Below are 12908 nucleotides of genomic sequence, written 5' to 3' on the forward strand. Positions count from 1 at the left end.
TGATGATGGTGATGGTGATGATGATGATGGTGATGATGGTGATGATGGTGGTTGATGATGGTGATGATGATGGTGGTGATGGTGATGATGGTGATGATGATGATGGTGATGATGACAATGATGGTAATGTCAGACATATGAGGTCACCTGACCTCAGAATTATTTCCTGCCACCATCAATGCTGCCACCTGCCTTCAGCTTCCAACCCCACTGTGTTGTAAGTATGTGGGGTGGGCTCGTGATGAGATGGAAAGGAGGATTGGATCTAGAAAGATAAAGAGAAGGGATGATCCAAGATGTTAGAGGATAGTGTACTTATCTTGGTGCCTGGTACAGAGTAAGCCAGTTTTGGTTTTATTGAGATATAATTCACATTTCAATGGCTTTCACAATTCAATGGCTTTCAGTATATTCACAGCTACACATCCATCTCCATAATCAATTTTAGAACATTTCATTATCCCAAAAAGAAACCTTACACCCCTTGTCACCACCCCAGCCCCTCACCCGTCCCGGTGAAGCTATGATTTTTATTATCTCCACCCTACAGAATAAGGAAAATGGGGCTCAGAGAGAAGACTGACTTGCCCAAGGCCACGCAGTTGGCATGTGACAGCACTGGGATTCCATCTAGGTTTGTCAGAACCCAAGCACATGCCCTCAGTCAGCATGACCACTGAGGCAAGTCAGGTTCAGAGAATGTGTGGCCAACCCAAAGCCAACCCAAGGCCAGGCATTTACAGCTATGAAGTGATCAGGCCGAGGCTCAAATTTAGTCTCAGCTCCTAATCCTGTCCTTATCCCATTCCACTACATCCTTATCCCTTCCGTGTAAGCAAATCAACACAATCTGATGAGGATCCAGGAGTGAGCCCCCAAACCAGCAGGGGCTTCTCTCTTGGCACCTGGGCCAGCCTCAGCCTGGATTCTGGAAGTGAATGGCTCTCGGGGCCCACCTGCTCCCTTCACATTTTGGCTCTGGGCACCGTGGGAGGGATCTGTGCCGGTGGAGGGCAGTGAACACAGCTGGAAGGAGAAAGCAGGCAAGCCCCTACCCAGTGTTTCCCAGGAGGGAATGAGTTGGGGCACACCTACTCCCTGCTCAGATGTCATGGGGAGCAGTGGATGAAAACACAGCCCCTAAGAAGGAAGGGATGGAAAAGCAGAACTTCTTAGCAGAAAGCACTCCCTGGGAGTCTGGGACCCTGGGCGTCTCGTCTCCACCCTACCTCGGGTAACTGCAGTCAGAGGGCTTAATCTACTTGGGCCCAGTTTCCCTGTCTGAAAGTTGAGAGAGAAACCGGGGAAGTGAATTTGAAACAATTCCACGTTCCGAGGAGGAAAACGTGCTCTAATTATCTGCAAGGGACTTGACTTGAGTGCGAAGGAAGCCAGTGATTTACTTGGGGGTGAGTTGGCTCTCCACCTTTCCTGCTTGGAGCCAGAGGGCCCACTCTCACATCCCTTATTTCTTTATATGTATAGCAGATAGGGCAAGCCTCTCCAAGTACCCTGAGCAAGCAGGATGGACGGTGATTATGAACACGCAGAGCCAGAGAGACGAGGAGTGAGGAGACTTTATTTCTCCCAACATCCTCCCTCCCCTCTACCGGCGTGTCGCATGGCAACGGGCATCAGGAAGGCCTCATTCTTCCAGCTTCTGTGGCAGAAAAGCAATTGGGAAATGAGTCAAACCCAAGGCAAGGCTAAGTACTGCTTTCACGTGGAGAGCTTGGAAAGGCTAACTTCCAGAAAAAATATTGAGGGATGGCATTGTCTGCCCTTGCACATTGTAAAAACAAAGCTGTGGGGCCCCTGGAGAGGGACGAGTCCCCCGAAAAACAGGGGCTTCCTGGGCAGCACCACTTAGGACAGGGAGGGATGGGGGTGACAAGGCGTGTGGCCCCCTGTCCCCTGCTGCTCATTGCCCCATGATTCTGGAACCAGTAGGGGCCTGGCTGAAGGGGTGGCGTCTGTGAGTGCATGGCCAGCAGCAGGAAAGAGGCACCAAGAGACACCCTCCACGCTCCCCCTGGGTGCTCTGGGGAAGCTGTCTGCTCTCACCTGGCCCCCCACATCTCGGCTCTTGGCCCGCAGCTTGTTGACCTGGGACTCAGCAATGTCCGCTCTCTCCTCTGCCTCCTCCAGCTCGTGCTGGACCCTCCAGCACTTGGACAGCTGCATGTTGGCCTGCTCTTCCTGAATGGGAGATGGAGGGGCAAGAGCCTGAGGAAGCCCCCCTGCTGGGGCTCTTTGGCTGGGACCCAAGTCCTCAGTCCTCCCAAGGCACCTGGAGGGTCAGAGGCCAGTGGCCCAATCCCCCTTGCCCTGGGATTGTCTGCCTGGTGGCCAGGCCACGGTCTACGTCTACTGAGGGCAATCCGAAGGTTCTTGAAGAAGGTGGCCTCCTGGGCACCCTCCCTCCCAGGCAGTCCTGCTGTGACCTTGCTCATCCAATGGGCACAGATCCCTCCCCCTCCAATTAACCAGCTCAGATCTGCTTCCCTGTGGTCAAGGCGGAACCACCAGCCCCTGAGCAGGGAGGGAAACAAGACAAGGAGAGAAGCCATATGCTCAGTCATTTATCATCTGCAAAGTCCCCCAAATTTTGTTCCTCAGAACACCAGTCCTGTGGGCTGATCTGCATACAATAAAAAGGCTCCAAGTTCCACTCTGGTTTGTGTGTGGGGGGGAAAGCTGCATTCTGGAATGGCTCGTCCACTTTGAAGAGTGCATTCATTACACGTCACTGACAAAATCTGAGAAATCCTCGAAAGCTACCACTCAACTTGGTTTAACCTAGAGTTTCCCAAACTATTTCTTTTCTGAAACAGAAGAAGTCCTCCCCACCCCTTGCCGCCCCAGCCCAGCTTCCCGCTAGTAATAATATCCCTGAGGTCTATTTGATCAAGGGCAGGTCAGGAAGAATGGATGGGAGGGAGGCGGTTAGGGAGAGTGGGAAGGAGGAGGCCATGGGGACAAGGGACAGGGCAAGGTGGGATGCTGTGAACCAGGACGGGGCGTCGTCTAAGGCCAGGTTGCCGGCGCAGGGAGGGCTGGTGGGGTGGGCTGAGCTGGCTGGGGCATCAGGGTGAGGTGGGGCTCACAGGGTGGGCTAGAATGTTCTGGGGGCGGGGGATAAAGTGAGGGGGCCAGCCACATGAGGTGAAGCAGAAGGCACCAAGGAAGTGCAGTTGGGGGGTGGGCAGGCTTGTTTAACACAGAGCAGGGGAGGGAGGAGGGCAGGCGTCCATGACTTTGTAGCCTGCAAATGAAAACCTGGGCCTGTGACGGGACAGACTCCTGCTGAGGGCTGGGGGTCCCTGGGCGTGGGCTTCCGGGGACCACCCCCTACTCACAGCCTCCTCAGCCTGCCTCCTGTAAGCCTTCACTTCGGACTGCAGCTTGTCCACCAGGTCCTGGAGCCTGAGGATGTTCTTGCGATCCTCCTCAGCCTGCAAACATAGCACCGTGCCACTGAAGCTTCTGCTGGGGTTGGAGCAACCCAGCGCTCACTGAGGCTTTGAAGATGCCTACCTGGTACGTCAGCTCCTTGACTTTGCGTTCATATTTGTGGGCCCCCTTCAGAGCCTCGGCCCCCCTCTTCTGCTCAGCATCCAGCTCGCTTTCCAACTCCTGCACCTGGGTTTTGGGGGGAGAGAGCCCAGCGTCCAGGTCAGAGTGGCCAGGTTTCTCCCGCGGACTCGTTGGTCGGTCATCTTAGCATGAACTCGGGATCCCCTTATTATAGTTTGTAAAAATGTCTCCTTCTATGGTTCAGGAACCACTTGTTTTTTTTTTGTTTTTTATTTGAGAGAGAGAGAATGAGAGACAGAGAGCATGAGAGGGAGGAGGGTCAGAGGGAGAAGCAGACTCCCTGCCGAGCAGGGAGCCCGATGTGGGACTCGATCCCGGGACTCCAGGATCATGACCTGAGCCGAAGGCAGTCGCTTAACCAACTGAGCCACCCAGGCGCCCCAGGAACCACTTGTGATCACAGGGCCACCACTGTTGGTGCGGTGGCCTCGTGCAAATGAGAACAAGATGCAGCCCTTGGTGCCCACAGCGGGGCCACCAGGCCAGGCTCGGGCTCGGACGCCTCTAACTCTGGGGTCAGCCGCTTGGCAAGGCCTGGGCTTCAGCTCCGACTCATCCCTGCAGGTGAAGTCTGTGTGAGAGTTTCAGGAGGCCTGATTCCTGGTCAAATGAGGCCGCAGGGGGTCAGGGAGAGAGCCTGGGCCACGAATGGTCAAGGTGTGTTCAAGCCCCGGGGCGAGCTGACTGATTCAAAGCACACCCATGGCGAGTTTCTATGTGTTTAGGGTGGAGACTGGAATTCCTGCTCTACCTGCCTCGAACGTGGGGGTCAAATTAAAGCCTGTGCAAATATGTCTTAAATGATAAAGCACCCCGCCGGTGGTGTTCATTTCACAGCTGCTTCTGGCTTTCCTGAAGTCTTGAGGGGACAGGACATCCACCGAGGACATAGGTCACTAACTGTGGCCCCAATACCACAGTTCAGAGAGAGCCAAGATGTGAGGGTGGCGGCCAGCCACGGGGAATCCCATCGGCCACAGACACGGGCAGCTCTGGGCTTGTGGACTCAACAAATCAGCCTTGGAATCCGCCAGTGGCCCAGGTTAACGCTGGGTGCTGTTCCAAAAGTGATCCTCACCGCCCCGCCCCAACTCCCCGCCACCCCACAAGCCCTGGGAAGCTGTTTACCAATGCTCTTGTGGCCTCTGTGGGGTTCGTGGAACTAAAGATAATGGGGCAGCTGGGCCTGGAGGCCAGTCGAAGTGCCCCCCATGTGATGAGGGGGCCTGGCTGGCCCAGGAATCAAAGAATCACGGAGGGAGGCGTGGGCTCTAATCCCTCCCTCAGTGTAGGGATCCGTGAGGACAGGCTTAAACTCCTGCAATAGAGGATGACTGGGAAGAATAAAAGTAGGCATTTAAAGAATTTGGGGGGAAGAAGCTGTGACTTCCCCGGTGTTGACTTTTGTTACGTGCCTATAGCCTTGTTGTTTTTCGCGGGGGAAAAAAAATTCGTTCCCATTCATGGTGTACATGTGCTGGTGACCACATCCTTGGGAGGCTGGCCTGAAGCCTGAGTGCATGTGGGGTGCCTCCCTGCTGGGAGAGGTCACCCCCTTCTCTTTGCCTGCCCCTCACCCCCTTCTCCCACTCCACCATTTCCTCCCTCCCGGGACAACAAAGACGTTCTAACAAGCTCCCCCTCACAGCCCTTTTCCAGAACATCAACTGGTAATGGAGTCCATTTGCAAAACAAATGAAATAAACCATCACGGGTCTAAAGGGAAAAGCAAAGGGTTCAAGCAACAAAGGGATCCATTAGCAAAGAAACAAAAGCAAATATAAATAAGCTCCCAGATACAGAAAAAGCAGGATTGCCTCTGCGCAGGGGGTAGCATTTTCCTGGGGCTTTGGCCCAGAGGAAGCGCTGGTCACCTGCCGTGTAGGACGGAGTGAGCGAGCAGCTTACCAGCATTATGGCCCGACTGTGTTCAGAGACTGAGAAATCTGAGACGAATGGGAGCCGGGGGTGGGAGGTGAGGAGAGACTCTAGACTTTAGGTAGGATGGGCCATTGTTCACCAGAGTGGAGGCTGGTCCAAAATGTAACTTACACCAACTATGTAATGTTATGAATGTAAATTACATTTCCCTTCACTTACAAGGAACTAAATTCCTATAAAAACAGGATGTGAACATTTGCGAGTGTCTTCATTCTGCAGCTCCTGAGGCATGAGTGTTGTAAAGCGTGTGTGTGTGTGTGTGTGTGTGTGTGTGTTGGGGTGTAGGAACCAGTGAAGGAGAAACAGGTGGGCATATTGGCTCACAGAGAGCTCTGCAAGTAGTCCTCAGACCAAACTTGCATGCACTCCATCCATGCCCACTTTCCTGCAACCTTGTTTCTGGACTGTGGCCCTGCCCTGGATGGCTGAACCGGGTATCACTTTGAGAGCCAGCATCTTCTCGAGCCACCCTACCCGGTTCTCCAGTTTCTGAATCTGCTTCTTCCCACCCTTCAGGGCCAGCTGCTCAGCCTCATCCAGACGGTGCTGCAGGTCCTTCACCGTCTGCTCCAGGTTCTTCTTCATGCGCTCCAGGTGGGCGCTGGTGTCCTGCTCCTTCTTCAGCTCCTCGGCCATCATGGCTGCCTGATGAAGTTCATAGAAAGTAATAGTGGGCCACCTGGCATCCCGACCGGGAGTATACAGAGGATGCTGTCAAAATCAGTGCTGTGCATGCTGATCCTGCCTCCCTCGTTCCACCATGACTGGTGATGCATCTCCTCCCCTGTCGGTTTTGGCTGAGGCTTCATCTACCTCCCTCTCCCTAGGAAGCCAGCACGACCGACTGTAGGTCAGCAGGAGACAAAGCCTACTTGCCTTGTCCCCACCTAGAAGCCCCTTCCCTATCTCCAAACACTGGCTCTGAAAAGAAGGAACAGAACTCACATCTGTGATGGCCTTCTCCTCCGCGTTTCTGGACTCCTGGATGGAGTTCTCCACCTCTGCCTGGCACTGGGCTATGTCCGCTTCCAATTTTTTCTTGGTATTTATCAGGCTTGTGTTCTATAGGAAAAATTAGATGCCAGAGGTGTAGGTTATCTTTGGACGCTTGGAACAATCGAGGGGGAGAAAGTTGCATGCAGAAGGAAATCAATCACGATTATGTTTCTTATTTTTCACCTGGGGATTTGCTAGATACTGTTTCATTCTTGACCAAACAGAAGGTCCTCAAACAGACCCAAGAACTGCACATCAGTTAAGTGAGTAACTGATAATGGTAGATTTTCATATATTTGAGGAAGAAGAGATTACTCAGTAAAAGGTGTCAGAGCAAGCAAAGGATAGGTAGACATAAGTATATAAAATGAGAAATAGTTCCAATGGTCAAAACACACCATAAATAGAATTATAAGGGTTGTGAAAAAGTGCAAAACACTCGCAGTGTATGTTGCTGGAAAAAACATTCTTTTTCTTAACATCTAAAAAAGGCAAATCATGCAAGAAAACAGGGCACAAAGTACAGATAGGTGGAACACACCAGAAGAAATAATTACTCATTAGTAATCAAAACTTTGTTGTATTTTATTTTTTTAAGTAGGCTCCACGCCCAACATGGGGCTTGAACTCATGACCCTGAGATCAAGAGTTGAATTGGATGCTCTACCCACTGAGCCAGCCAGGCACCCCAAGAAAATCAAAATTATAAAGGTGAGGTGTTTTCCAACCATAAAGTTGGTGAGGATTAAAAGATGTGTAACTGGGGTCTTTGAGAATTTAGAGGCAAGAGCACTTACATATTTTCCCAATGAGAATAAAAATGGAGACCACCTTGTGAAGGCTGATTTACAATATGTTGCAAATGTCTTTATTGTTTGGACCATGAAATTCTGCTTCCAGCAATCTATTTACTTCTGGGAATATTAAGGAAATAAGAATAATGGGAAAATGTGAAAATTTAATTATAACTAAGTTCATCAAAGAAAATTTTCTAATGGTAAAAATTTTATTGGGAATAATTAAAAACATCCAGCCGTGGAGGATCGATTAAATAAAAGTGCCATATCACCCTGCTGTAACAGACCACTTTTCTGCCACTGAAAATAGTCATGGTGGGGGGCGCCTGGGTGGCTCATTTGGTTAAGCGTCTGACTCTTGGTTTCAGCTCAGGTCATGATCTCAGGGTCATGAGATCGAGACCTGCACGGGGCAGGGGGGTCCTCCCTGGGCAGGGGGGGGTCCTCCCTCGGCAGGGAGTCCACTTGAAGATTTCTCTCTGTCCCTTCCCCCACAGTGCAAGCGTGTGTTCTCTCTTTCAAATAAATAAATAAATCTTTTAAAAAAAATAGTCATAGAAGATTATTTAAAGGTGTGGAAATATGTACATGACGTGTTGTTAAAATGAAAATAAGTTGCAAAAACATTGATCACATTTCTATAAAAGTATGATAATGGTAGACCTCGACAGCTTGGAATGAAAGATCTCAAAGTGGTAACACTGTGGCTGGTATTTTTCTTCTATTTGTTTGCTTGTATGCTCTATATTTTGTAACAAAGAATTGTTTTTATAGGGGCACCTGGGTGGCTCAGATGGTTAAGCGTCTGCCTTCCACTCAGGTCATGATCCCAGGGTCCTCGGATTGAGCCCCACATTGGGCTCCCTGCTCCAAGGGAAGCCTGCTTCTCCCTCTCACACTCCCCCTGCTTGTGCTCCTGCTCTCGCTCTCTCTGTCAAATAAATAAATAAAAAATCTTAAAAAAAAAAAGAATTGTTTTTATAAAACTTTTATAAAGGTGGCAGACAGCCTGTCTTCTGTTGTCCTGCTCACTGCTCCCTTGTGGTGTATTCAATAAACTTCTATCTCCTTAAAAAACAAACAAAAACTTTCATAAAGGTAATAAAAATAATTATTTTGAAAGACAATTCTAATTTTCTATGATTGTAGCTTAGATGTTGCTTCCTCTGTGAAGCCTTCTCCAGCACCTTGATGCAATAATTCATCCTTCCTTTCTCTGATGTTCCCACAACATGCACAACCTTTTATCTTCAGATTAAAGAAAGCTCAGAAATCTGTCCATCTGGAGCATCGTTATTCCAAGAACTAAGCTTTTTTTTTTTTTTTAAAGATTTTAAGTCATCGCTACACCCCAAGTGGGGCTCGAACTCCCAACCCTGAGACTGAGAGTCCCGTGCTCTACTGTGCTAGCCAGCCTCCCTGCAAGAGCTAAGCTTAATGCAACAGTCTGGGAGGAAGGATGGGTGCTCCCTTCTGCCGTGTGGGTCCTGCCTGCCCCCAGGGTGGGCCCCGAGTGGAGGGAGGAGGGATGCACCTGGGCGTGGAGGAACTGCTCGTGGTCGCTGGCGTCCAACAGTTCCTGCTCCGACAGCCTGCGGGTCCGCTCCGTCTGCTCCAAGGCCACCTTCATCTCCTCCAACTCCTCCAGCAAGAGCCCATTCCTGCGCTCCACGATGGCTAGCTGCTCCTTGAGGTCCTCGTTGCTCCTCAGGGCGTCATCCAGGTGCAGCTGGGAGTCCTGCAGGGAAAGCCAGATGTGAGGCCAGAGCCTGGGACAGGCTGAGCGCCAGCCAGGTCCACCAAAGCCTGCGCGCTCACCTTGAGCTGGCCCTGCACGGTGCGCAGGTGTTTCTGGGTCTCCGCCACCTGGCAGCTGGAATGGCCCAGCTGGATCTCCATCTCCTTGAGGTCTCCCTCTATCTTCTTCTTCAGCCTCAGGGCATCCTTCCGGCTCCGGATCTCAGCATCCAGCATGCTCTGCATGGCCTCTGTTGCCCGCTGGCTATTTCTTTTCAGCTGATTGATTTCTTCATCCTTCTCAGTGACCCTGCGGTCAAGCTCGGATTTCACCTGGCTCAACTCCAGCTGGACGTGCAAGATCTTGCTCTCTTCACGTTCCAAGGAACCCTGATCAAAGCAGAGGGGGGATCATGGGCAGCCCCCCTTCCTGAACGGGTATTTTCTTTGCTGTTACGATCAAATGAGTATTATTCTACCCATTCTACAGATGAGTAGAGGTCAAATAATGTGACCCCCAAATGTCCCTCCCAGTAATGAACCTGGGACTAAAGCTTTGTATCTGTTATTAACAATTTTATGTCTGGAGAGGGACAGAGCACCTTTTTGAATTAGTAAAACCTTTATTGGGTGTGTCTATTTTAACAGGGACCATGACTCAGGAGCCACCCTATTGCCTGAAATGACAGGGTAATCGCTCTCCCCTTATCCTGCATTATGCAAATTTCCCTAGAAACAGCTCTACCATCCGCCCTGTGCTGGCCACACACAGGACACTGGGCTTATTTTGACTTTACAGAAATCCCAGTGGCCATAGACCATCTGGCGTCTGACTCTGTTAGGGCCGAGGAATTCTGAGCCAGCTCTCAGGATGCCTGCTGATTGGTTTCTTGCTTCCCAGGAGGAAGACATCGAGGACATCACGAATGCATTTATTTATTTTCCAAAGGGGAAATGTGATGAACTAGAGGACACCCAGGAGATGAAGCACAGCACAGCTGTTTCCCCAAGGACGGCTGGATGTTCTTCCCCATGGAGCCTCCTCGGCACCTCCTGGCAGGAAGCAGCCCCGAAGGTCTGGTCTAGTCCCCCCTCCTTCGGTGTCCTGCCCTCCTGACCTTCCCAGACACTTGCCTCCGCCTCTTCTAGGGCAGCCTGGAGGTCTGACTTTTCCTGCTCCACCTGCTTCTTGGTCTTTTCCACTTCCTGAAGGTTCTTGCCAGTTTCTGCAATCTGCTCGGTTAAGTCGGAGATCTCTTCTGCAAAGGACAGGCTCGATTTAGCTTGTTTGATGGGGCTCTAGTTGACAGCAGAGGCATCCTGCCTGGCAACTGGGGGACTGGTGATTCATTTACATTTATGTAGGAGAGAATACGGCAGAGCCCTTCGGGTGAGGTCTCGGCATGACACAGGTGTGTTGCCTCACCTGAACGATGCAGAGAGTGGAGTGGCAAGAACGCTAAAACTTCACAAAGTATATAAAACGGGTGTGGCGAGGGCCGGGGAAGAAAATTCTGGAGACGACGCATAGAATATAGAATCATACCCTTTCGGGACTGGAAGGGGCTTCAGGGGGTATCGGGTCTGGTCTGATTTTGCAGATCTGGAGTCTGAGGTCCTAAGGGATTTAGCGACATGCCCAAGGACACAAAGCCACATACAGACAGAATCCACAGACGATCCTGTTCTCTAAGAAGAGGTGAGCTTAGCGACTCACTTTGCCCTTCGTGTTCCAGAATGACACTTTACTATGACTGTGTCTGTGTTATCAGCAGGGCTGAGCTCCAGGGTCAACGGAGCAGATGGGAGGATTCTGTGGGGCAGTGGGAAGAAGGGGGCAAGAAGGGGTACAGGTGCTCACCTGGGGTCGGTGGAGGGGAGAGCTCACCTTGCAGATTTTTATTCTCCCGCCTCAGCGTCTCCAGCTGGTCCACCACCTCCTCATAGGCATTCTGCATCTTGAAGATTTCAGTACTAAGCGACCTGGATCCTTTCTGAGCAGCTTCCAACTCAGCCTGACTCTCATCCAGCTTTTGCTTCCACTCTGCAAGGACCTGGGATATGACACAGGGACACGTGAATAGCAGGAAGGACCAGGGCACCTGGGAGAGCCCACGAAAACAAGGGCTGTCCGTCAGCAACACCAAGGTTTTACCCTTACATCCCGGGGACCCAAGAAACAGGGTAGGCCCCATTCTAGATCACAGGCTCCAGACTCTGATGTTCCTATGGGCCATCCACTGTCTTCTTAAAGGTACTTGGATCTCAGAGTAATCTGAATTAGCTTAGACTACAAATTCACTTTGGAGGGACTGTCACAAAAGCAAAGAGACATTGCAAAGCCCAGCCGCCCACACTATGACTTGATCCTCGGCGGATCTCCCGAATGCTGTGCCTCTCCCACATCCCAGGGTGAGAGGCCGTGGCTCTTTGGGGGCAGACCTTATCAAAGTCCCTCTGCTTCCTGTCCAGGATGGCGCGGGCCGTGTTGGTGAGTTCCAAGTCCAGCATCAGCTCATCTACTTCCCCCTGGAGCCTCTGCTTGGTTTTCTCCAAGGAGGCACACTTGGAGCTCACTGCCTCTGTGTTTTCTTTTGCTTCCTGGAGCCTCTGGGCTAGTTTTTTCCTAAGAGAACCAGATTTTTTTGTTTTGTTTTGTTTTTGGTAAAGATGGACTATTTCAGAAATAACTGTCAGATCAGATGAGGATGAACAGTCTATTTGGGGCTGGGACTGGGTAAGACCAAGACATAGAATGGGATGCATGGGCAGGGTCTAGGTATCATCTGAAGAATCCCAAAGTGCTTGGCGGCAAAGCAGGTCACCAAGAAGCCACCAAGGGAACCAGGCGGAAAAGACAGTCCCTGGGGAAGGACAGGGACGCCCTATCTGAATGCTTAACAAAACTCAAGGGCCTGGATTGGAAGAAAGAGTCTCTCAAGGCAGGAAGAATTTTCTGTCCCTTCACTGTGAAGTATCTTGGGGTCACCTCTCTTGCTGTCACTGGTGAGCCCATACTTGGCCTCCTCCAGGTCCTCTGTGCGCTGGATGGCATCCGTCTCGTATTTGGTCCTCCACTGGGCCACCTCGCTGTTGGCCTTGGACAGCGCGCTCTGCAGCTCGGCCTTGGATTCCTGCTCCTCCTCATACTGTTCCCGCAGCAGGTCACAGTCGTGGCGGGAGGACTGCAGGGCGTGGGCCAGGGCGTTCTTGGCCTGTGGAAGGACGGTGGTGACAGATTGCAAAGACGTTTGGCCATTTTCCAAGCTAAGGTATTTTCCTCTAAACTGGCATCTCCCAACGTGAGCTGTTCCCAAGCTGCCTTTGCAAACTTTTGCCACATCCACGTATGTCCTGTTTTATTTAATTTTTGTCAAGTGGACTCCCTTATTGTATTTCAATAAAAGTAAACTATTAAACTACATTAAATAGAAAAACACTAACATTCGCCACAAACAGAAGGGAACCGTAAGAATGAATGTAAAGCAATGTTATCGATCACCTTCCAGCCAGGTGCTTACCGTGTGGCTCTGTGCTTGAAGCCCACTCGCTCTACGCCTTAATAAGGAAAATGAGCACGCCCTAGAGAGATGGTATCCAAATCGAGCTCTTTCCCTTATGTAAGCAGAAGAATCAAAACAGAATTAAGAAGGGGATCGTTTTCTTGCTATGTGATGCAATGCTATGGAAAGCTATCACCGTGAAAAAAACCCAAAAAGGTATTCTTTGGTGTCATCAGGGGCTGTGTCCCCACACTCTGGGGAACTCTGATGTGAGTTGTTCTGTTTCTATGGCTCTGGTACCTCTTCCTGGGCAGGGGAGGATGTGCCCAGAGGCCTC

General features: G+C 51.0%; 1 protein-coding gene across 1 annotated transcript; it reads right to left on the bottom strand.

The window, feature by feature from the left end:
- Window positions 1-2072: 2072 nt before the first annotated feature.
- On the bottom strand, window positions 2073-12422 carry LOC145719114 (myosin-13-like; the record flags this gene model as incomplete). The annotated part of the gene is made up of 10 exons (XM_081810623.1): window positions 2073-3455; window positions 3538-3642; window positions 6013-6183; window positions 6484-6600; window positions 8866-9069; window positions 9150-9458; window positions 10203-10327; window positions 10957-11122; window positions 11511-11694; window positions 12087-12422. Coding segments are annotated over 10 exons (1957 nt in total), but the record flags the coding sequence as incomplete, so codon positions are not given.
- Between the last annotated feature and the right edge of the window lie 486 nt (window positions 12423-12908).

Source organism: Leptonychotes weddellii, unplaced genomic scaffold, assembly GCF_054177405.1.
Source record: "Leptonychotes weddellii isolate Sample4059 unplaced genomic scaffold, ASM5417740v2 HiC_scaffold_3054, whole genome shotgun sequence".
NCBI classification, from domain to species: Eukaryota; Metazoa; Chordata; class Mammalia; order Carnivora; family Phocidae; genus Leptonychotes; species Leptonychotes weddellii.